The sequence below is a fragment of the Desmodus rotundus genome, chromosome 7 (assembly GCF_022682495.2).
Source record: "Desmodus rotundus isolate HL8 chromosome 7, HLdesRot8A.1, whole genome shotgun sequence".
Classification (NCBI taxonomy): domain Eukaryota; kingdom Metazoa; phylum Chordata; class Mammalia; order Chiroptera; family Phyllostomidae; genus Desmodus; species Desmodus rotundus.
This window is the reverse complement of record NC_071393.1, coordinates 74774396-74797888: the sequence shown is the minus strand read 5'-3', so window position 1 is coordinate 74797888 and position 23493 is coordinate 74774396. Positions and strand designations below refer to the sequence as shown.

At 37.7% G+C, this 23493-nt stretch overlaps 1 protein-coding gene across 2 annotated transcripts in view; it reads left to right on the top strand.

Moving 5' to 3' along the window:
* Positions 1–23493, top strand: part of INO80 (INO80 complex ATPase subunit) — a 122373-nt gene that overhangs the window by 46369 nt on the left and 52511 nt on the right. For both annotated transcript variants that reach the window (XM_053928986.1, XM_053928987.1), the window contains 10 exons: positions 224–283; positions 722–864; positions 3660–3744; positions 5005–5122; positions 6111–6196; positions 10906–11073; positions 11284–11417; positions 12429–12496; positions 13458–13551; positions 14321–14492. In XM_053928986.1, the coding sequence (XP_053784961.1) occupies positions 224–283; positions 722–864; positions 3660–3744; positions 5005–5122; positions 6111–6196; positions 10906–11073; positions 11284–11417; positions 12429–12496; positions 13458–13551; positions 14321–14492 (1128 nt within the window). The remainder of the gene's footprint in view (positions 1–223; positions 284–721; positions 865–3659; positions 3745–5004; positions 5123–6110; positions 6197–10905; positions 11074–11283; positions 11418–12428; positions 12497–13457; positions 13552–14320; positions 14493–23493) is intronic.

The following is a 23493-nucleotide window of genomic DNA, read 5'->3' as shown; positions in this document are numbered from 1 at the left end:
ATCCTATCTCTCTGATACCTTCAAACAGATGTTTTGTATATGAGTTTTTAATTTGGTCAGCAGGAGGAGTGCTCGTTGAGCACTTAATCTGGCAGTGACCTCAGAGGAACTCCAGTATTTATTTTGTTTTAGGTTCTTTTAAAATCATTCTAATCAATACATTTGTGATGACACTTTTAAGATTATCAGTACAAGATAATCTCTATATTGGTCCTTTTTCCAGGTGCTACCATATTGGGGAAATCCTCATGATAGAAAAGTCATAAGGAGGTTCTGGAGTCAGGTAACTTTCAGCTTCCTGTATACATATATACACGTGCGCATACATACATATGCAATCATCATTTCTTCAGTTGACTTGAGTGATTTCTCATGTATAAAATCTTAAGTATTTCTGGCCTTAGGCAAATGCACTTCTATTTTTTTACAATGTTAACAATGTTTTTCCTGTTATAGACAATCATCTGGATTTGAAGTCCAGAATTAAATAAAAACTTTTTTCTTTATTAAGCTGAATACTAGTTTTTAACATGATTTGTGATTAAGGTGACTACTTTACAAAGTCGTGTTTTAATTCATTGTACATCTCTCACATGGGAGAAGCACACCTTTAAGGCTGTCATCATAAACTTCTTGGCCTTATAAAATATAGTCTGTTCCTCCTTATCGTATTATGGATTGTTAGGTATCTATTTTCATTGTTGCCCTCTTATATTTACAGAAGACCCTTTACACTCAGGATGCCCCCTTCCACGTGGTTATCACCAGCTACCAGCTGGTGGTACAGGATGTAAAGTATTTCCAGCGGGTCAAGTGGCAGTACATGGTATTGGACGAGGCTCAGGCGCTCAAGAGTAGTTCCAGGTAATATGAGTAGTAGAAACCAAACCCCATGGACTGAGGTATATAATATATAGTTGACACTTGAAGAACGTGGTAGTTAAGGATGCTAACTACCCCCACCTCCAGGACCAGCTCTCTGCAGTTGGAAGTCCACACATAAATTTTTCCTCTCCAAACACTTAAATACTAATAACCTTCTGTTGACTGGAAGTCTTTCTGTTAACATAAACAGTGAATTAACACATATTTTGTATGCTATATATGTATTATATACTGTATCCTTACAGTAAAGTAAACTGGAGAAAAGGAAATGTTATTACAAAAATCATAAAGAAAAGAAAATACATTTACTATATTTATTGAAAAAAATCCATGTGTTCCTGGACCCTGCAGTTCAAACCCATGTTGTTCAAGGGTCAGCTGTATCTTGTGTGATATCATACACGTGAAAATAAAGATCAGAGAGGTTTCAGAACATGGCATGTGTTTGACTTCTGGTTGGATACATGGTCTTTCCATAAGGCATGTATCCAACCAGAAGTCAGAAACTCCCTTTTGCATTTTTCATGGAACATAAATATTAGTGTTTGTTTATTTATTTTTATTTATTTATTTTCCATTTTTAAGTTATTTTATTGTTGTTCAATTACAGTTGTCTGCATTTTCTCCCCACCTCCCTACCTCACCCCAGCTAAACCCACCTCTTTCCCCTGCTTCCACCCTCCCCCTTGGTTTTGTCCGTGTGTCCTTTATAGTAGTTCCTGAAAACCCTTCTCCCCATTGTCCCCTCCCCACTGACCTCTGGCTATTGTTAGATTGTGCTTAACTTCAATGTCTCTGGTTATATTTTGTTTGCTTTTTTCTCTTGTTGATTATGTTCCAGTTAAAGGTGAGATCATATGGTATTTGTCCCTCACCGCCTGGCATATTTCACTTTGCATAATGCTCTCCAGTTCCACCCATGCTGTTGCAAAGGGTATAAGCTCCTTCTTTCTCTCTGCTGCGTAGAATTCCATTGTGCAGATGTCCCATAGTTTTTTGATCCACTCATTTGCTGATGGGCACTTAGGTTGCTTCCAGTATTTGGCTATTGTAAATTGTGCTGCTATGAACATTGGGGTTTATAGGTTCTTTTGGATTGGTGTTTCAGGCCTCTTAGGGTATAATCCAAGCAGTGGAATTGCTCGGTCAAAAGGCAGTTCCATTTGTAGTTTTCTGAGGAAATTCCATACTGTTTTCCATAGTGGCCGCACCAGTCTGCATTCCCATCAACAGTGCACTAGGGTTCCCTTTTCTCCGCATCCTCTCCAACATTTGTTTGTGGATTTGTTTATGTTGGCCACTCTGACTGGTGTGAGATGGTACCTCATTGTGGTTTTAATTTGCATCTCTCTGATGGCTAGTGATGCTGAGCATCTTTTCATATGTCTCTGGGCCCTCTGTATGTCTTCCTTGGAGAAGTGTCTGTTCAAGTCCTTTGCCCATTTTTTAATTGGGTTGTTTGTCTTCCTGGAGTGGAGTCGTGTGAGTTCTTTATGTATTTGGAGATCAGGCCCTTGTCTGAGGTATCATTGGCAAATATGTTTTCCCATACTGTTGGTTCTTTTTTCATTTCAATGCTGTTTTCTTTAGCCATGCAGAAACCTTTTATTTTGATGAGGTCCCATTTGTTTATTCTTTTCCTTTATGTCCCTTGCTTTAGGGGACATGTCTGTGAAGCTGTTCCTGTGTGGAATGTCTGAGATTTTCCTGCCAGTGTTTTCTTCTAGGACTTTTATGGTGTTATGACTTATATTTAAGTCCATTATCCACCTTGAATTTATTTTTGTGTATGGTGTAAGTTGGTGATCGAGTTTCATTTTTAAATATTAGTGTTTAGAATACAAGGATTTTTCTCAGCTTCTATTTCCTTACTCAGTAATAATAATTATGACATTTTAACAGATTTTTGTTCTTCAGGGAAAATTTCTGTGGAGGAGGGGGCACCTGCCCTATCCTTGAGAGATTATTTTAGACAGGAGGTCTTAATGGGAAGTAGAATGTTAGATTATGTGGATTGTAGGTTCTGTCTGCTTTATGTAAGTTATCCTAGTCCCTGGATGGTTATTAGAATTCCCCAAGAATCCTTTTATTGGAAATTATATGTTTAAAATACTCTTAATACCTTTCAGGTCCCAAAATGAGTAGTAAATGAGTGCTTGAATATAAAGTGTTACTCAGTAGTATTAAACCTTGGGTTTGAAGCATTTTTACTAACTGTTGGTGAGTGCATAGGACTTTCTTAAAGGTCCGTGTTATCAGGCGGAATAGCATTTTCCATGGAGCTTTCCATCATCTGAAGGGCATTACTTCATATTGCACTCTTTCCAAGTAGGACATGCCCGTAACCATAGACTTTCTTTGTATTTTCTTTTCATGTGCTTCCCCTTTCTTCATTGCTCCCTCCAGACTCACTGGAAATACACAAATTAATAATTGTAAAGCTTCCTATTACAGATAAGTGCCTTATCATGGAATGGTTTGTGTCAACACGAAGAGGAATTTATCAAAGCCAGAAAAGATCCTATTCTGCCTGTTTGTGGGCTTTTTTTCCCTAAACCCTAATACCATATTTTCAATATAGAGGACTCAGGTTCTCTTAAATTTCTTGTCCTCAGCTTTGTTGAATAATATTTTCCGGTTGTGTACATGGTGGATACTTGATTCTAAGTGTTCGTTATTTTTTTTTTGAAAGCATTTTTAGAACTGTGGGTACTTGGTAGTATGGAGAAAGATTTACTGCTAACTTGGAATTTGTAATTCATCTTATTGGACAGTGTTCGTTGGAAGATTCTCTTGCAGTTCCAGTGTCGGAATCGGCTTTTGCTAACTGGGACCCCCATTCAGAACACCATGGCAGAGGTAAGCTCTAGTAGAGGTTTCACTTTTAGGCCTGCATTAAATAGAGTGCTTTCAGCACAGAAAGGAATTCTTTACCCATGCCAACCTGGAGTATTAATGCTCTGTACATATTATTATAACCCCCATGTAAAAGGGAGAATTTGAACATAGCTTGCCCTAACTGGGATTTTTGGCATGGTTTCTGTTTTTCCTTATTCTCTGGCAAAAAGCAAATAAATTACTTTATTTCATTGTATTTATCTGATAAATTTATGACTACATTAGGAATATTACCCATTGATTGCAGAGATGTTTTTATGCTAGAATGAAAAGGCAGCACTCTTTAACACTGAGAAGCTAAGATTTTTTCTGTAGTGATCATCTACAACAGGGGTCAGAAAACTTTCTGTAAAGAGCCAGACAGTGAGTGAGTGAGTGAGTGAGTGAGTGAATGAATGAATTTTAAAAAGGAAGAGAGCCAGATAGTAAATACTTCAGACTTTACAGGCCATACAGTCTCTGTCACTATTTAATCTTGCTGTTGTAATGTGAAAGCAGCCGTAGATGATACGTAAATGAATAAGTTGGCTGTGTTCCAGTAAAACATTTTTTGTAAAAATTTCTCTTATAAAATAATTATGTGGCAGCCCTTGCTGGTGCAGCTCAGTGGACTGAGTGCCGGCCTGAAAACCAAAGGGTCACTGGTTCGAATTTCCAGTCAGGGCACATGCCTGAGTTGCAGTCACATCCCCAGTAGGGGCGCATAAGAGGCAACCACACATTGACGTTTCTCTGAATTCCTCTCTTTCTCCCTCCCTTTCCCTCTGTAAAAATAAATAAATAAAATCTTTTTAAAAAAAATAGATGGCAGACCATACTTGGCACCACAGATTATGATTTGCTGAGCCCCTGATCTAGGTTTATTATTAGCAAGTTATGGTACCTCAGATTGTATGCAATTATGGAATGGATTTTTTTAATATATATGAGATCTTTAAAACTATCCCACCGCAAAACCTAAACTTGTACTTTCAGACTTTCAGTTTGAAGGTAATTGAAAAATAACTACAGTTTGCTGTAGCACCTTATAGAATTAGGGTTGGTTGATGATGCATGTGCTGACACAGTTTCAGTCTCTCTCATTAACTCACACACACACATGCACCAAGGCACAGATATACACACATACCTGCAACTTTCCCTCTCTCCAAACCCTCACCATAGCCTCACATACTATCATTTTGTTGCCCTACAGCTATTTCACTTTTCTTTTGTTTCCAGCTCTGGGCTTTGCTGCATTTCATTATGCCAACATTATTTGATTCACATGAGGAATTTAATGAATGGTTTTCCAAGGACATTGAGAGCCATGCCGAAAACAAATCTGCCATTGACGAGAGTGAGTACTTTCATGAACTTTCTTCTGTATATCAATATAGGCAACCACATAATTGTATGTTTTTTTCCCCTATGGAGAATTTTTCTTCTGGTATAGTTAGAAGGATCAGGGTGGGGACTGTTTTTTTCTCTTATAAAATAATTATGTGCTTTGTTTATGTGTAAAGTAAAAAAAAGACTAATTCAGGTAATGTTACTGTATTGTTGGCTAATCAAGGCAGAACAGCAGAGTCATAAAGTACCACATTTTGGCTTACAGAGTCCTCATAATTATACATTTTTCACATAGATCCTGAAAAATTGCTATCACATTTATTTTATTTGTGAAACGAGCCCTGGCTGGTGTGGCTCAGTGGATTGAGCACGGGCCTGCAAACCAAAGGGTTGCTGGTTCGATTTCCAGTCAGGACACATGCCTGGGTTGTGGGCCAGATCCCCAGTTGGGGATGTGTGAAGGGTAACCACACATTGATGTTTCTCTCCCTCTCTTTAATAAAAAAAGAGAAAAATAAAAGAAATCCTTTGTTATCACACATATTCCTCTTAAAAAAAAAAGAAAGAAAGAAAGTAGTTCTTAGGTAACTTCTTACACATACAAGTTGTTAACTGCTGACACACCTTGAAAAAATGCATTTGGGGGAACATTGAGAGTCACAGCTTGCATTAGACCTACATGAGAAACCTACCATGGGTCAAAATGTTCCTTAAACACTCTAAACGTGAATTCTAATAAAAATAAGGTGGTCCTTATTGGTCTGAGTGAGAGAAAAATGCATTTGCCCAGTTGACTATAGGAAGATGCTATGGAAAATTCAGATTCCTTGGTTTCCTATTTGGGGGGGGGAATATTGTTTTGTGTCTTCTTTCAGAAAATCATTAAGCCAGAAGGTATTAAAACAGTTTAATGAGAGATGTTTTTGACTTTTCTTTTGTTTGTGTTAAATCAATATAATGCATTACTTATGGGGGGCATGCTCCTGGCATTTCAGATCAACTCTCTCGCTTACACATGATTTTGAAGCCATTTATGCTGAGGAGAATCAAGAAAGATGTAGAAAATGAATTGTCTGACAAGGTAAGGAAAGAAAACCTTATGAGTTTATTTAGGTTTAATAGGCACCAACTTAAGAGTTCCAGAGTTAAAAAAGGTTCCTTGATAAATGTTTAGTTGAAGAATAATTAGTTTGATTGAGGGAAGACCTTTTTTTTTGATATATTTATTGATTATGCTATTACAGTTGTCCCATTTCCGCCCCTTCACTCAACTCCATCCTGCCCACCCCCTCCCTCCCACATTCCCCCCCTATAGTTCATGTCCATGGGTCATACTTACAAGTTCTTTGGCTTCTACATTTCCTACACTATTCTTACCCTCCCCCTGTCTATTTTCCACCTATCATTTATGCTATTTAGTCTCTGTACCTTTCCCCCCTCTCTCCCCCTCCCACTCCCCTATTGATAACCCTCCATGTGATCTCCATTTCTGTGATTCTGTTTCTGTTCTAGTTGTTTGCTTAGTTTTCTTTTGGTTTTAGGTGTGGTTGTTAATAACTGTCAGTTTGCTGTCATTTTTGCTGTTCATATTTTGTATCTTCTTTTTCTTAGGTAACTCCCTTTAACATTTCACATAATAATGGCTTGTTGATGATGAACTCCTTTAACTTGACCTTATCTGAGAAGCTCTTTATCTGCCCTTCCATTCTAAATGATAGCTTTGCTGGATACAGTAATCTTGGATGTAGGCCCTTGCCTTTCATGACTTGGAATACTTCTTTCCAGTCCCTTCTTGCCTGTAAGGTCTCTTTTGAGAAATCAGCTGACAGTCTTATGGGAACCCCTTTGTAGGTAACTGTCCTTTTCTCTTGCTGCTTCTAAGATTCTCTCCTTCTGTTTCATCTTGGGTAATGTAATTATGATGTGCCTTGGTGTGTTCCTCCTTGGGTCCAGCTTCTTTGGGACTCTCTGAGCTTCCTGGACTTCCTGGAAGTCTATTTCCTTTGCCAGATTGGGGAAGTTCTCCTTCATTATTTGTTCAAATAAGTTTTCAATTTCTTGGTCTTCCTCTTCTCCTTCTGGCACCCCTATAATTCGGATGTTGGAACGTTTCAAGATGTCCTGGAGGTTCCTAAGCCTCTCCTCATTTTTCCGAATTCTTGTTTCTTCATTCTTTTCTGGTTGGATGTTTCTTTCTTCCTTCTGGTCCACACCGTTGATTTGAGTACCAGTTTCCTTCATATCACTATTGGTTCCCTGTACATTTTCCTTTGTTTCTCTTAGCATAGGCTTCATTTTTTCATCTAGTTTTCGAACAAATTCAACCAATTCTGTGAGCGTCTTAATAACCAGTGTTTTGAACTATACATCTGATAGGTTGGCTGTCTCTTCCTCGCTTAGTTGTATTTTTTCTGGAGCTTTGAAGTGTTCTGTCATTTGGGCCATTTTTTTCTTTTTTGTCTTGGTGCTTCTGTTACTTAAATGGGCAGAGCCTTAGGTGTTCACCGGGCGGGGTAACACTGGTTGCTGCACCAGGACGCTGTACGTGGGGGAGGGGCCGAGAGGGAGCAATGGCACCCGCTCCACTCTCCACCGGATTTCAGTCACTCCCTCCACTACCCACAATCAAATTGGGCCCCTCTGGTGCTGGTTCCCGAGTGGGTGGGCTTGTGCACACTCCAGGCCCCTGTGGGTCTCTCCAACGACCTCTCCTGTGAGGCTGGGAGTCTCTCCTGCTGCTGCCCCAACCCCCACGGGCGCTTTCAATCAGAGGTCTGAGGCTTTATTTCCTCACGCTGGAGCCCTGGGTTGCGTGGTCTGCTTCGCTCCCCGCCGATAGTCCTGGTTTATCTGTGTGTGAGTGTGGGGCTGTGGGGTGCTACCCGCTGCTCTGCCTGCCCCGTTCTCCGCCACTCTGAGTCCGGCCCTCTGGGTTTATCTGCACGAATGCGGGGCCGCAGGGTCTGCTAGTGGTCAGACTGCCTGCCCGGTTTGTCCCACACTCCGTCAGTCTGGGTTCCGCCACGGCAATACAGTCCTCTCCTCCCCGGCTGCCCGTCTCCACCCCTCCTACCGGTCGGGATGAATGTTTATTTTGTATTTCCTTGGTGTCGGACCCCCTTGCCGTTCGATTTTCTGTCAGTTCTGGTTGTGCGAGGAGGCGCAGTGTGTCTACCTACGCCACCATCTTGGTTCCGAGGGAAGACCTTTAAACCTGAGTGATCAAAGAAGATTTAATATGAGTCAAATAATCTTGGCAAGTAATATTTTTTTTGTTTTATACTCTTTATTATGGAGAATTTGAAACCTTATATAAGTAAAAAGCATTGTATAATAAACCTTCTTATAACCACCAAACAGTTTTAACAATGATCTACTCATGGTTATCCTCACCCTTGTAGATTATTCTGAAGGAAATACCAGATGTCTTTTATTTCATTTATAAAAATTTTCATATGTACCTCTAAAAGACTTGGTCTTTTTAAAAATACATAACCCTACTGAAAATGACAGTTATTTTATTTTAGTATCACATATCCAGTCAGTTCTCAGATATCCCCAGTTGTCTTTGCCTGTCCATCTGTTTGTCTGTCTGTCTCTGTCTCAGAATTAGATTTTTGAAATCAGAATTCATGCAAGATCCACACGTAGCATTTGGGTGACATGTCTGTTAACTATCTTTTAATCCCTTTTGTTTTCCCTTGCAATTCTTTATTGAAGAAACTTGTGTTATTTGTCCTGTAGAATTTTCCACTTACTGGGTTTTGCTGTGAAATCATTGTGCTGTTGTCAAGCATGTTTCTCTGTCTCTTGTATTTCTGCAATCTGAGAGTTAGATTTAGAAGTTTAATGTGCTTTGGGTTATAATATTTTTTTCTCATACAAAGCCAGTAGTTTTGGTTTATAAATCTTTTTTGGATCCTTACCAGACTTCTGTAATTTTCTATTATCTCCTATGATTTCTTCCCATATTCTCCTCCTTTTTACTACCAGTTCCCAGTCCTTCGGAGTTTTTTTCCAAATTCCATACAGTCTACCTGTTCCTCACAGTTCTCTCTGCCCAAAAAGCAGCTTCCCAGACACCCTGATAATATCAGGTAGTTCTTCGCTGTCACTTTCACAAGGATGGAGCATTTTGAAATTTGTGAGACTCTTCGGAAGATTGTGGTGGGATGTACACCTTCAAAGAGAGAAGTGCGCCTCTCTTCAAAAAAGTTTTGTTTATTATTTTTTTTAATCTTGGTGACTCTTTTGTGAAACTGGCTGATTTTAATTAAAGAGTGCTGACATACAGATGTACCTGATAGAAGGAAAATGCTTTATTTTAAAAAATGGATTCTTGAGGCTGTTACAGGACAAAGGGCTTTAAAAAGCAGTAGCAGTGTCATAATTTCTGTTATTTGGCTAATGGTGAATAGGGAAGTGATCAGAGGATGTAGTATGGTTCTTAACCGCTATGTATAGTGTCCATTTTTTTAAACATCAGTAGTGTTTCTGATATAAATATTAATATATTTATTTATTGAACTCTTATCACCTGACATCCTCTGGTATATAAATATGCAGTCTCTAGCTTCTGTTCAGATTTCCAATGGAGATAAACACATAAATAACTATAATGCTGCGTCAAAGAGACACAGTGACTGTCTATTCGAACTATAATGGGAACAGATAACATGACCCTAGATCTGGAATGATGAGTTGACATTTACTAGGAAAATAGAAAAGGGATGCAAGGCAAAAAGAGCAATGTAAACAAAGATAGAGCAACATTCAAATACTGAGTATATTTGGCAAACGTTATTCAGTCCATAGTTGCTAAAGGTATATAGGAGGATGCAGTAATGAGACTGAGACAATGGGGTCGGTTAGATTATGGGAGGTCTTTTCTACCTGTGGGAGAATTTTTAATATTTTACTATAGGCAGTAACGTACACTGAAGGTTTTTCAGCAGTTGAATTGCCTTATAAGATTTGTATGGAAAGTTTCTTAGAATCAGGAGAGACTAGAGGCAGGAAGACACCAAAATAATAGCAGCCTAGATTAATATGATGGGATTCTTCAGTAAGGCAGTGGAAATGGTCAGAAAAGGTAGTTAGAAGTAAATTTCCAGGGTGAGTTGAGGGACTTAGGAAGTGATAGCACATGGGGTATGAGAGAGAGAGAAAAATCAGCTGACTAAAGTTTCTCTTTGGGCAACTGAGTGGTAATGCTGTTAATCAATTTAGTAAATTGTGGAGAAGATCACTTTTTTCTTGATATGTCACATAAAAACTGCTGCACATTCTCTGAGTAGTAGGTGGTTGACAGTATGGGCCTAGGGGAGTTTAGGAGTATATGGGGTCTGGCAGAAGTAATGCCTGCGTGAGTGTGGTTGGTAGGGTAATAATATGGGTGTAATAATTTATAGTTTTAATTTGAACATTTCACCTATAATGTCATAAGGTGTGCTCGAGTATGATATTATGTTACAGAATTACAATTACATGCTTATGATTTTGTAATAAAAAGGGGACATTATTTGTGCCTGTATTTTCGTTGTAAGTCACTGTGATGGGTAGTAGTTGGTGCTATTGGAAATGGAAAAGCTTGCCCAAGGACACCATGTACATTGGTGACAAGGGAAAGAGGGTAACTATATCACAGATTTATAGAGATACTGGGTTTCTAGAGATATATATATTGTTTTTTCAATGACAATCTGGTGTTTGTGTGTGTTTTCAACTTTAAGTTGATACTGATTTTCTTACAAACTTTTTCAAAATATAAATGTTCTCACTGATTTTTAGATTGAGATTCTAATGTATTGCCAACTGACCAGTCGACAAAAGCTGCTGTATCAGGCACTAAAGAACAAAATTTCCATTGAGGATTTACTGCAGTCTTCTATGGGCTCTACCCAGCAAGCACAGACCACCACCAGCAGCCTCATGAATCTGGTCATGCAGTTTAGGAAGGTGAGAGCTTGGGTCAGCTGCCCTGGAGTTCTCTTTATTAGCCCACTTCAAGAGAAAGGCCTCTAAACTTGATGCCAAGTCAATGTTGTTAAAAAGAGATGAAAATGGGAAAGTATTTATTCACAAAGGTAAACATTCATAGTTAGTGATTTCCCCATCACTTTATAATGTCTGCACATAACAATGTTGTCTTCTTTTCCTTTCTCTTAGGTGTGCAATCACCCAGAGTTATTTGAACGACAAGAAACTTGGTCTCCATTTCATATTTCCCTAAAGCCATACCAGATTTCAAAGTTTATCTACCATCATGGACAGATCAGGGTCTTCAACCATTCACGAGACAGGTGAACACATATAATATCTGTTTACCCTGAGTGTTTTTGTAATTTGGGGAATTGTGGAGATAAATTTAGTGGAGAGTGAATTCCTCAACAAAACATACTTAAACAAAGGGTGGACAACTATTTGCTGAGGAATCTTGTGGTAGGAGAGTCTGTGCATGTCAAGGGTTTCCCTGGATGACCTTCAAGGCCCTGGCCACTTCTAGTTGCTTTTCCAAATGAGGAAGGTGTATCTGTGTGCAAATACGTACTTGTACCAAAAGAGATCAGCAAGTGTCTCTGCCCCATTGTTGAAATTGCTCTGGGGTAGCTTATTTTACATATGGAATAGCACTTGTGGGAGAACTGATTGGATTTCGAAATAATCAAATTTACCCTCTCGGAATCAGCAATGACAGATTGGGGTAAAGGTGAAGTGGTTATTAATGATAATGTGCTAGAGACCACTTCCATTCAGAAAATATTCTGCATCTGTGAGTGAGGGTGGTACTGGCTTCTGGATTTTTTAACAAGCTCCCAAAGGGTTCTTAGGCACACCCACATTTGAGAACCATGGATTTAGAAAGCTGCTTCGGAGGAGAAACAGTATAAACAATACTGTCCAAATAATTATTGATAATATTTAGCCTAATGAAACTGAAATTGAGAAATTTCATAGGTTTAATTTTAAGAACCCTGTGTCTGACAGTTTCAGGCTAATACTTAACTAGATGGGCAGAAGGAAGCAGATGGGGTGTAGTGCTTTTTGTTTATAGTCTACGATAACTTAGGGTGCTAGAATTATGAGTCTCTGAAATAAAATTAGACTACTTTAAACTAGTATTATCTTATACCTCTTAAGTACTATTACTTTCTGACTTTTTATGCCATGATTTTTGCCTGGTAATAACAAGCTTCTTTAACGTATAAAGAATTTCAAACCTAAAAGACTATATTTAGTTTGGAACCTTCAGTCTAGTTAATTTCCCAGTATTTATATTTGTGTTTGGATTTATTTTACTACTTACCTTACAGGTGGTTAAGGGTTCTTCTTTCTCCGTTTGCACCGGACTATATCCAACAGTCTCTCTTTCACAGAAAAGGTAGGTGTTTTTATCTTTGGGAAGGAAAGTATGACAAGGATTTACCAGGATGCTTCTCTGTGTTTGCTAAGTGACTAATTTGGAATTACTAGTAGTTTGCCTGCATGTTTTTGCCTGCTCGGTTTTTATTTATAAAGTCTGGATAAGGTTTAAGTAGCTGTGACTGGTGTGGCTCAGTGGGTTGGGTGTCATCCTGTAAAGCAAAAGGTCACTGGTTTGATTCCCAGTCAGGGCCACATGCCTGGCTTATGGGCCATGCCACCAGTTGGGGGTGTGCAAGAGGCAACTGATTCATGTTTCTCTCCTCTTTTTCCCTCCCTTCCGCTCTCTGTAAAAATAAATAAAATCTTAAAAAAAAAAAGATTCTTCAACCAAATTTTTTTAAGTAAATTAGTCATCTTCATCTATAGATGCTATGATTTGTGACTGTAATAGGAAGCAACAAAAATTTATTAGATTGACTGCCCATCTTTATTTATACCTGATTCTTAAGACTTTCTTATACTCTTAAAACTTGACATAGACAGTGCAGGATTCTTATAAATGTGGCTTAGTTTCTGCTCCCATAGTCTAAGGAAAAGAAGCTGCTCAACTAAGAACGTTGTCCAGACTATTAAGGCAAGGTTGAGAGTCTTTCACCTGTGTCTTTTTCTACCCCACCCCCGCCCCAGTGTGATAAAAAGAGGAAGGAAGTTAACCAAGGATATAAAAACCCCAGATGTAACTGATGAGCCAACTTTACTCTGGCTCATCTATGCCATAGCTTATAGGTCTGCCTCTTCTACTTGTGATTGTAGTACAAAAATATGGCTCTCTGACTTCCATCAAAATAACTATGGTTTGGAACCTTTAAAAATGTTTTGATTATTAAGCCGAAATCCAGCAGTTCAGCATGCAGGCTTTAGTTGAGTATTATCTCTTGGCTTGTTACTGTCTTTGACTTTGCCCTTTGATATTCTAGGTGTTAATGAAGAAAGCTGTTTTTCTTTCCTTCGCTTTATTGATGTATCTCCAGCAGAAATGGCAAACCTCATGCTTCAGGGACTTTTGGCCAGGTGAGAAGTTTGCTCATTGTTTGATGAGAGATCCATTAGAAATAAACAAGGTCAAAGGTTGAATACTGTGAAGGTTAAATATTTAATGTTATATCATCTTAGGGGGCCTCTCATCTTTTTTCTGTTGTTAAAAATAAACATTTTTATTAGGGAATCTTAATTTTCTCTTGATTATTTAATAATAGCATGATACCTCATGATGTGCCATAAATAAAAATTATTCAGGCTCTTCTCCCAAATGCTACCAGGTCTTCAAGTCTTCTTAATTTCTAGTCAGTCTAGTGTATTTTATTTGCCTCTCTTGGGCAAATGATGGCTGATGATTACTATAGTTAGAAGCGGTTGCAGCACAGCCTGCCTTAAGTGTTCTGGGAAACTTAGTTCTATGTTCTTGTCTTTGGAATAATAGCTTTCACTTATTTTATTATCTTGTACTTGTATAATAAATAGTGGCCTCATTAGGAAAGGCTCTCCCTAATATGAGGATGTTTTTATGATAGAGTTTTCGTGATAGAATTAAATATTTTTTAGTACTGAGATGAGCTTTATGGAGGATTTTAGTTTTCATAGTAGCAAACCAAGTCATGCCAAAGGTAGAATTTATAGAATAAAAGTATGAAATGGCTCCTTATCCCAACATAGGAAAGACCTCTTTGCTCAGGATTTACAAAAGAGACATGTTAACAGGAGACAGAGTTCCTCGCTGATGTGAACTGCCTCAAACCTCCATGGAGCACTGAATGAGCATGTGTGCTGTGATTTGTTTCAGATGGTTAGCTCTTTTCCTGTCTCTGAAAGCCTCCTACAGGCTCCACCAGCTGCGCTCCTGGGGAGAGCCAGAAGGAGAGCGCCAGCAGAGATATCTGAAAAACAAGGATTTCCTTCTGGGGGTGAATTTTCCACTCTCCTTTCCCAACCTTTGCAGCTGCCCTTTGTTAAAGGTAAGCATTTCTTTCACTGTCAGTTATCCAAGTAGTACTCCATTCCCTTTTCTTTGAATCAGTAAAAGTAGTAACAAAGTAAATGATAGCCTGACAGAGCCAAAAAGTTCCCAGAGGAGTGGGAGCAGTGTATTGATTTATTATTTATTATCTACATCTTGATAGACATTTTGTGTGTTTGTATGTGTGGGTATATATGTATGTATATATAGGGTGTATATGTTAAATGTATATTTTTGTATATAACTTTACTGTAACATGCATCTTAAATGTACAATTCTGAATTTATACATGTGTAAAACACTTGTGTAACAACTACCTACAGTAAAGTATAGAACATTTTCAGCAGCCAGACGTCTTCCTCATGCTACTTCCCTTTTAATACCTCTAATTCAGACAAACCAACAAATAAAGGTAATCACTCTTCTACTTCTGTTATCACAGATTACTTTTGAACTTTATGTAAATAAAATTATCCAGTATGTACTCTTTTGCATTTGGTTTCTTTCCCTCAATATATCTATATGCTTCATGTTGCATTATAACATCCTTTTTTAATGCTATGAAGTGTTCCACTGTCTGAATATACAATTTGGTTTATTAATCTGTTTTACTGTTGGTAGGTATTTAGGTTGCTTCCAGTTTGCAGCTATTACGAATAAAAGTTCTATGCATGTTTTTGTACGTGTCTTTTGATGAACATAAGCACTAATTACTTTGGGATCCCAAAGTAGTGGGATTGCTGTATAATTAGATTTATGTATGTTTAGATTTAGTAGCCACTGCCAAACGTTTTCCAGAATGGTTTTACAGTTTATGCTTCCATCTGCAATGGGAGAAATCTGCTAGAGTGTTCATCATCCTTGCCTATACCTGGTATTTTCAGTCCGTGTTTTTGAATTTGTGGTGGTATCTCATGATTTTAAATTGCATTATCATGAAAAGTAATGATGTTGCATATTTTTCATGTAATTGTTGGCCATTGTAAAGTAGGGAAGGGGAAAGTGAAGGAAATAAGGTAATTGATACAGATCCAGATCCTGTGGGGCCTCACAAGTTATTGCTAAGGATTTGCACTTTATTCAGAATGAAATGGGTAGCACTGGAGAGTTAAAAGATTTGCACATTTATATAATAGTTCTTCAACTACATTAAAAGGTAGGACATGTATCCTCTGGAACATTTAATGGGTCATTAGTCTCAACTGCTATCAAATGCAGGATGTTCTTTGGCTGGATCTGGTGTGTGCCCCCTGTACACTGGAGAAACCCATATGATTTCCTTCTCTTCTGTGTTCTCAGTTGGTTTCTCAAGCATTGCTCTGTGTGCCTTTTTTGGACTCTGACGATAAATTCAATAGTGCAAAAAGAGACTAGAATTGGGTTCCAGCCTGTTTGGAATAATGTTAGTGGTGGCAGAATGACTTCCTACTAGTGAAATATTGATATATCTGGTGAAGAGTTCTTAACCTCCTATAGACCAATTCCCCAATGTCTGCTGTTGTATATTACAGTACAGTTACAAAATTTTATTAGTTTTATTTTTGGTACAGAAAGCACCATCCTTCCAAGGGTTTATTAAGCTCTTTTATGTAGACACCTGCTTCTTACTTAACACTCAAAGATATGATTTGTATTCTTATGTTTTATGAAAATATAGTAGTGTGTGTAGACCACCTGTTCAGTGAGGTCCTATGTTAGTTAATGAATTTCCTGAGAAATTCAGATGTGGGCAATACGCTTTATGGGAAATTGGTAGTGAAATCTGAAGGTTTATCTAATTAAAGTTACATTCACTTTAATTTTCCTCTTAAATTTTATTTTCTGTTGTAGATAGACATTTGCTCTTGTATTGGCTTAGAATATACACTGAGTTACTGAGCCAGTGGTTCATAGGTAGCTGAAAGCTAATTATGTAAGTGTAGAAACACTGTTCTGCTTTTGGTCTCCAATATACATATATTGAAAAACCAACCAGTGTATTTTGCAGTTTTTTGATGTTTCTATTCTAGGATTATGCTTTCAAATAAGCAGAATGATCTTCACGTGGTATCTTCTAGCCTTAAAGGTTAGCCTAACTTCTGAATAAAGGATTATGTCGTTTGAAGCTCCCTGTGTAACAGTTAGTAAAAATATAATAAAGCCCATTGTATCTGTGGGTATTGAAGTGTGATCATGACTCAAGTCAAGAGTATTTTATATCAACACTTGATCTTGATAAGTACTTATCATGTAGATGTACCAAATATTACATAAAATTTTTAAAATATTTATAAAATAATATGCACATACAGTGCACCCTGGTTGTTTTTTATTCTTTTTTTTTTAAGATTTTATTTATTTTTAGAGAGCAGGAAACATTTATTTTTAGAGAGAGAGAGAGAAATATAAGTGTGAGAGAGAAACATCACTCAGTTGCCTCTCCAACTGGGGACCTGGCCTGCAACTCAGACACATGTCCTGACTGGGAATTGAACCAGTGGCCTTTTGGTTTGCAGGCCAGTGCCCAACCCACTGAGCTACACCAGCCAGGGCATTTTTATTCTTTTTTAAAATGTTAGTGGGAACCTACTAAAAATGATACCATCCCTATTGTGGTTTGAAAAATACAGTACTTGATGACTATACAACATTAGAATAGCTAGAGGACTAGATAGAGTCATCACATCGAAGATTCTGGATCATTCTTGTAATAGTAGTAAAGAAAATAATCTGATATTTTAATATTTTTGACCATATGGAAGAGTCTCTCACTTGCTGAATATGAAAGATAAGACCAGAAGTTGCTCAGAGAATGTCGTTATACGTATTTCATTCCAGAGTTCCCCTGACATATAGCTAGTCATCAGGGTCCATCTCTTAGTATATTCTGGCATATATCTGTTATATATCTGGTATTCAAATATAGTATAAATAAAAATAAGTGATTTTGAAAGAACCAACTGACTCAAACTTGAACACAGTAGTTTATTATGGGAACTATTCCCCAAGAGTGACCTTGTTGGAATATGCCTATCACCATTATTATGCTTTTTCTCACACTGGTTTCTTTGAGCTGAATTTTTCTTATTCAAAAAACATTCACCTAGATAAAATTGGTTTTGTTTGTTTTGCAAAGAAGAGTAGAGAAGGAAATTTCGGACACCTGATTCTTTAGAACAGATTTCCAAAATTCATTAGTTAAGAGTATAAAAGTTACCCTGCTTGGCTCAGTGGATTGAGCGCAGGTCTACAAACCAAAAGGTCGCTGGTTTGATTCCCAGTCAGGGCACATGCCTGGGTTGTGGGCCAGGTCCTCAATTGGGGGTGCGCGAGAGGCAACCACACACTGGTGTTTCTCTCCTTTTTCATTCCCCTCTCTCTAAAAATAAATAAAAGTCTTTTTTTTTTTAAGCATAAAAGTTAAAATTTAAGATGCATGATATTTTAACGTGCATACACGCATCAAAACCACAGTTTAATAGTAGACTATCAAATTTCATAGTCTACTCTGACCCTGCAAGATTTTAGTCTTTTTTAAAAACTTGATTGAAAAATTATCTTTTTAAAAATAATTCATCAAATATTGACAGCAGTGCTGAGACTTAAATGTAGTGATTATCTGTTGTACTGATGTTTGCATTTGTCAATTAGGTTTTGTTTTTGTTTTTTTTTTTAAGGATTTGTTTATTTCCTTAGAGAGAGTGGAGGGTAGGGAGAAAGAGAGAGAGAAACATTGATGTGTGAGAGAGAATTACCAATCACTTGCTTCTCACATGCTCTCCAGCCAGGGACTAGGCCCATAGCCCAGGCATGTGCCTTGACCAGGAATTGAACCAGTGGCCTTTTGCTTTATAGGACAATGCCAAACCCAACTGAGCCACGTGGGATAGGGTGTTGTCAATAGATTTTAACACAAGGTCTTGGGTTCTTTTTGTTTGCTGCTTTGTGCCTTTCATTCCTGATGTGACTTGGTTGCTGTCATTGAGGTCTACAAAAATACTTCTGGCATTGTTAGTATAATTTACAAATCCTGTGAAAGCCCCCTTTGCTTAAATAGGGGTCCTACTACTGTGACATCAGATAATTTTTTATTTTCACAGAAAACAGGCTTACAGTTATGCTTACTATTTTCAGCAAGTAGATTGGAAATATAACTTGAAAGGTATTTACTATAGTGCATATACTAAATTAGAAACTCAGAAAGACAAAAATAAGTCTTGAAAGATTAGAAAAGGACCGATGTATTGTATAAAAGTGGAATCCCTCTTTAAAGCTTGGGAGGGTAGTGGATAGGAAAGTTGGAAGTGATAACCAGTACGCTAAGTTACTGAAGAGGTTTAAGAGTAGTATTCTCCTAACAAAATTAGTAACCATTTGGACTCATGATTTGAAGAAGCAACTAACTTGATCCTGAAAAGGTGAACATTTGCTTTCCTTTAGTAAGTAACAGGTTAAGTAGGTTAGAGGGACAGGGAGAATAGGTACAATATATTGAAATATTTAAGCCTTTTCTCTTGTTGCATGGGATGTCCTTCTAGAGATGTTAACATGCATATGGGAAAGTGCACAAGTCATAAGTGTACGTATAGCTTAATGACTTCGCAAAACACTACCAGAACTCTACTTCAGAAGCCCCTGTGTGGCCACTTCCATTCACTGTCCTCTCCAGTGCCTTCCGCACAGGAGTTACCACAGGCAAATATTTGGGTTGTTTCTAGTTTTTGTTACTACAAAGAGTGCTGCTAACTTACTGTACACACCTTCAGTGAAATTTTACATGCATTTTTGTGGGGCATATATCTGGTAGTCAAATTGCTGGGTTATAGGGTCTGCATATGGTAATATTTAAGATAGTGTCAAACAATTTTCTAAAGCAATTGCACCAATTTTTACTCTCATTAAGCAGTGTATGAGGGGTTCTAGTTGCTATACATCCTTTCCAGGATGTGGTATTGTTGGTTCATTTTGAGGCTATTGATTATATTTCTCTTAAGAGTGATGATATTCAATAACTTTTCTAATGCTTATTGGCTGTTTTGATAATCTTCTTTATGAAATGCTTAAGACCTTATTTTCCTGTAGGCTGTCTGTATTTTTCTTAGTGATTTGTAGTTTTTTATGTACTGCCGATGTCTTCTATTCTTAAAGCTTACTTTTTCCCTCTCAGTGGTGTCTTTTGTTGAAGTTAGCATTTTTGTGTCCTGTTGAAGAAATCTTTACCTATACCAAGGTCATGAAGATAATCCTTTATGTTTTTCTCCAAAATATTTTTTAAAAGATTTTATTTATTTATTTTTGGAGGGAAGGGTAGGGAGGGAGAAAGAGAGGGAGAGAAACATCAGTGTGTGAAACATCCATCTGTTGTCTCTACCACGCCCCCAACTGGGGACCTGGTCTTCGACCTAGGCATGTGCCCTGACCGGGAATAAAACCTATGACCTTTCAGTTCCCGGGCCTGCACTCAATCCACAGAGCCATACCAGCCAAGGTCGTGTTGGGCATTTTTGGGTAGGTGTATTGCATCAAAAGGAGAGTACTTTGAAGGTGACTGAAGTTTAAACACATAAGAATAAATATACAACTTTTTAATAAATAAATTCTGGTTTTTCTGGGGTCCTCTGTTGCATAAAAGAATAATTTTTTTTTAATCCAATACAGTCTGCTCCATATAGCCATTAAATCAGTATCAGTCTGTTGAGTTTTAAATGTGAGGGAAAATTTGTCATCAGCATTTGCGTTTTGCATCATAAAATGAAAAAATAAAAATACTTCTGTATTCTTCAAAAAAAAAAAAAAATGAAAGTGTCAGGGGACTCTGATTTGGATATGGATAAGGAGTGACAGAGGAATCACTTCCAAAACCTAGAGTTCAAGAAAGGATCCAGAAGGAATGGTAAATTCTATGTCAAGTTTAAAGTGACATATGAGGCTGCTTGAGTGTCCTCATGGCATGGCTTCCCTTAAAGTGAGTGACGAGAGAGAGAGCGCGTGATCAAGAGTGCAAGCAGGTGAGCGCAAGAAGGGACCACAGTGCCTTAGGAGCTAGTTTTGGGAGTTATTAAGTCTAGCTCACTCCCAAGGGGCAGGGAATTAGGCTCTACCTTTTGAGAGAAGGGTATGAAAATTATGGACATATCTCAGAAGGACCACAGATCTTTACTGCTGGGGCTGATGCCTTTATATTAATTATTTCATTATAAAGTTTGTTTTGCTATTCACTGTCCTGAGATTTTGGCTTAGGATATAGCCAGTTTCTGGCTGTGACATCATGAAAGTTCTTAAACAGGGAAAGATGTTGGTATCTCTCCCAGCTTTCCAGGTCACCCATCTGTTTACAATTTTAATAGCCACAGCAAATGTCAGCTATATTTATATTAAAAACAGTATAATATCTGGCTTTCATCTTCAACAGGAATTCATTGTTCATAAGGCCTAACTCCTTGTGAGCAAAACTTTTCCTTATAAACTCTGTTCCATTCTGTATCTTGCATTTTCATTTGATTTGCCAATTCAGTTCTGATTACGTAACTTCTGTTATTCATAAACATAATGCTGAAGAGATGCTATTTCTCCAGCTCTTTGTTTTGCTTTCTTTTGTGGTACTAGGAAATGGAGTAGCCTTGTTTTAATATGCAAAGTAAACACAAATTATATTTCAGAGGTTTCATGGAAGACCATACAAATTGAATCTAGATTCCATGATCAAGATCAGTCTTAAAAGTAAAGTTTGGGGTTATTTTCAAGCAGATAGACTTGAGAAGACCGACAGGGGACATGCTGAAGTCAGAAATAAGAGTCAAGAATCTTTCTCTTGGTAAAGGCTTTGTTCTTACTCCTTTGAGGACAGATAATGAATGTTGGCTTAGGTGCATACTGTCATCTTGTTCTTGGTAAGCTGTCTCAGATCACTTGCTACCTTAGATCACATTCAGCAGTCTCGCCCAATCCTAACGTCTCCTAGTTCTTACCCGGCAATGAATATTAAACTTGAACCCTACTACTACTACAGAGTTGAAGGAAGTACCACTCATAACACTGGCTTTGAGATAATACATAAACATCAAGTAACTAAGAACAAGGCTAAAGACACAGATCAGATGGCATTTCGGGGTGTTTTGAGCAAAGTTTAGGGCCTTTTAAAAATGTCTTACTTGACATAAATGCTTGTCTGATACTATTTTTCTCTTGTGATGCTACGTTCCTCTTAATTTTGTTGTGTTCCACCCTGCTTAACTGGTAAGAATTTCAAGAAGGGATAGTTCAAAACTTTCATAAATTTATTCTCACACACTTCCTTCCCCACTGTGGGCTTTGGCTAGGGCTCCTTTCCTATATGGTTTTGCAGGAATTAAAGAATACAAGTCTCACACATATGAATCTTTTTTTATATTTAATCTTTTTGAAAAATAACAGAAACAAGAATCTGTAGGAAATATACTATTTAGCCATCTTTTGGGGAGGAAGAACAGTTTTTATAATTTAACCAGTTCAATGTTATGTTAAGAATGATGATTGGCAGAAATACAGTAACACCATTGATTCCATCTCCCATCTCAGTCTCAATGAAACTATTGTCATGGTAATGGTCCACTTAGGCATCATACATGTTGAAAGGTTATACACTCTACAATTGTAGTAAGCAAATTACGTCATGAAATTGGGAGTATTTCAGATTTTGCAATTTAAAACATACAAAAGAACCTAAAGATAATTTTTTTTTATTTTGAGAGGAGAGGTGTGTGTATAAGTTTTGTATATTTTTAATAATTCTATTTTTTTATAGACTTTCTTTTTTATTTGTTTTTTTAGAGAGGGGACAAGGGAGGGAGAGAGAGAGTGAGGGAAACATCGATGTGTAAGAGATACACTCACCCAACTGGGGATCTGGCCTGTAACTCAGGCATATACCATGACTGGGAATCGAACCAGCGACCTTTCAGTTTGCAGGCTAGCACTCAACCACTGAACCACATCAGCCAGGGCTATGCATAAGTCTTAAACACTATTCTTTACTAAATGCTTAGTTTTGACTGACCATTGATGAACAATCCTACCAACAGAAGTTTTCAAAAAACATTTTTGCTAAATGTTAATTTGCAACTACAGTACCTATCTGTCATCGTTTCCTTATTTCACAAGAGCTGCCAACACTCCTTGTAGAAAGCTCTGGGAAACCACTCTGTTCAGGATTTTTCTGTATTTTATTTCCCTCCTTTTTGTTTGGTCACTTAAAATATCTATGAAAATATAATCCATATAGCCTAGCAGTAGATCCATAAACATTATGCCCTTAAGAACAAAAGCAAAAAGATCAATTTCTAAGTAATGACCTAACGTTAGCATAAGTTTTTGTTTTTAACGACATGAAGAGCACAGTATAGACCCTTTTTAAGTGGGTAAGTTTGTAACTGAGGAGAAGACATCTGCGTGTTTTCTATCCTACGCTGTGGTAAGAAGTATGCAGTTGTGGGGCCTATCATTCTGCCCTACTTATTTTATTTTTTAAAATTTATTTTTTATTGAATTTTTTTCTACCATACTTATTTTCACTTAAGACTTTTACATGGAGCCAAAAGACTTCTGAAGCCTGACTTCGCTGCTGTGTACATACTGTGGTGCCGGCAGCGAGATGCACGTAGCTGCCAGTGCCTGCGGTGTAACAAGACATTCGAGAACACGAGGAAGGGACAATACAATAGCAAAACCTGCGACCACATTATAACCAGGTCGCATCTCTTACAGTGTGACATTCTGTTTCTTTCTTTTTTTCCCTCATTTGTTTTAGGTCAAACTAAGTAACGAAGCGTGAACCTTCTTTTCTGTCCTATCCCCTCAAGCATCCTACACAGTGGTGTGTAAGGTGTCCTTTGTATTCCTCTTTGTTACACATTGAATTATTCTGTGTCTAGCCGTGTCTGGCAGTTCATGGCATTTATGTGAAGGAAATGCAGGTAGTGCGGTACCGAGGGCTATTTGTACTAGGCTCGATGGAACCAATGTTAAGAGAAAATAATGTAGAA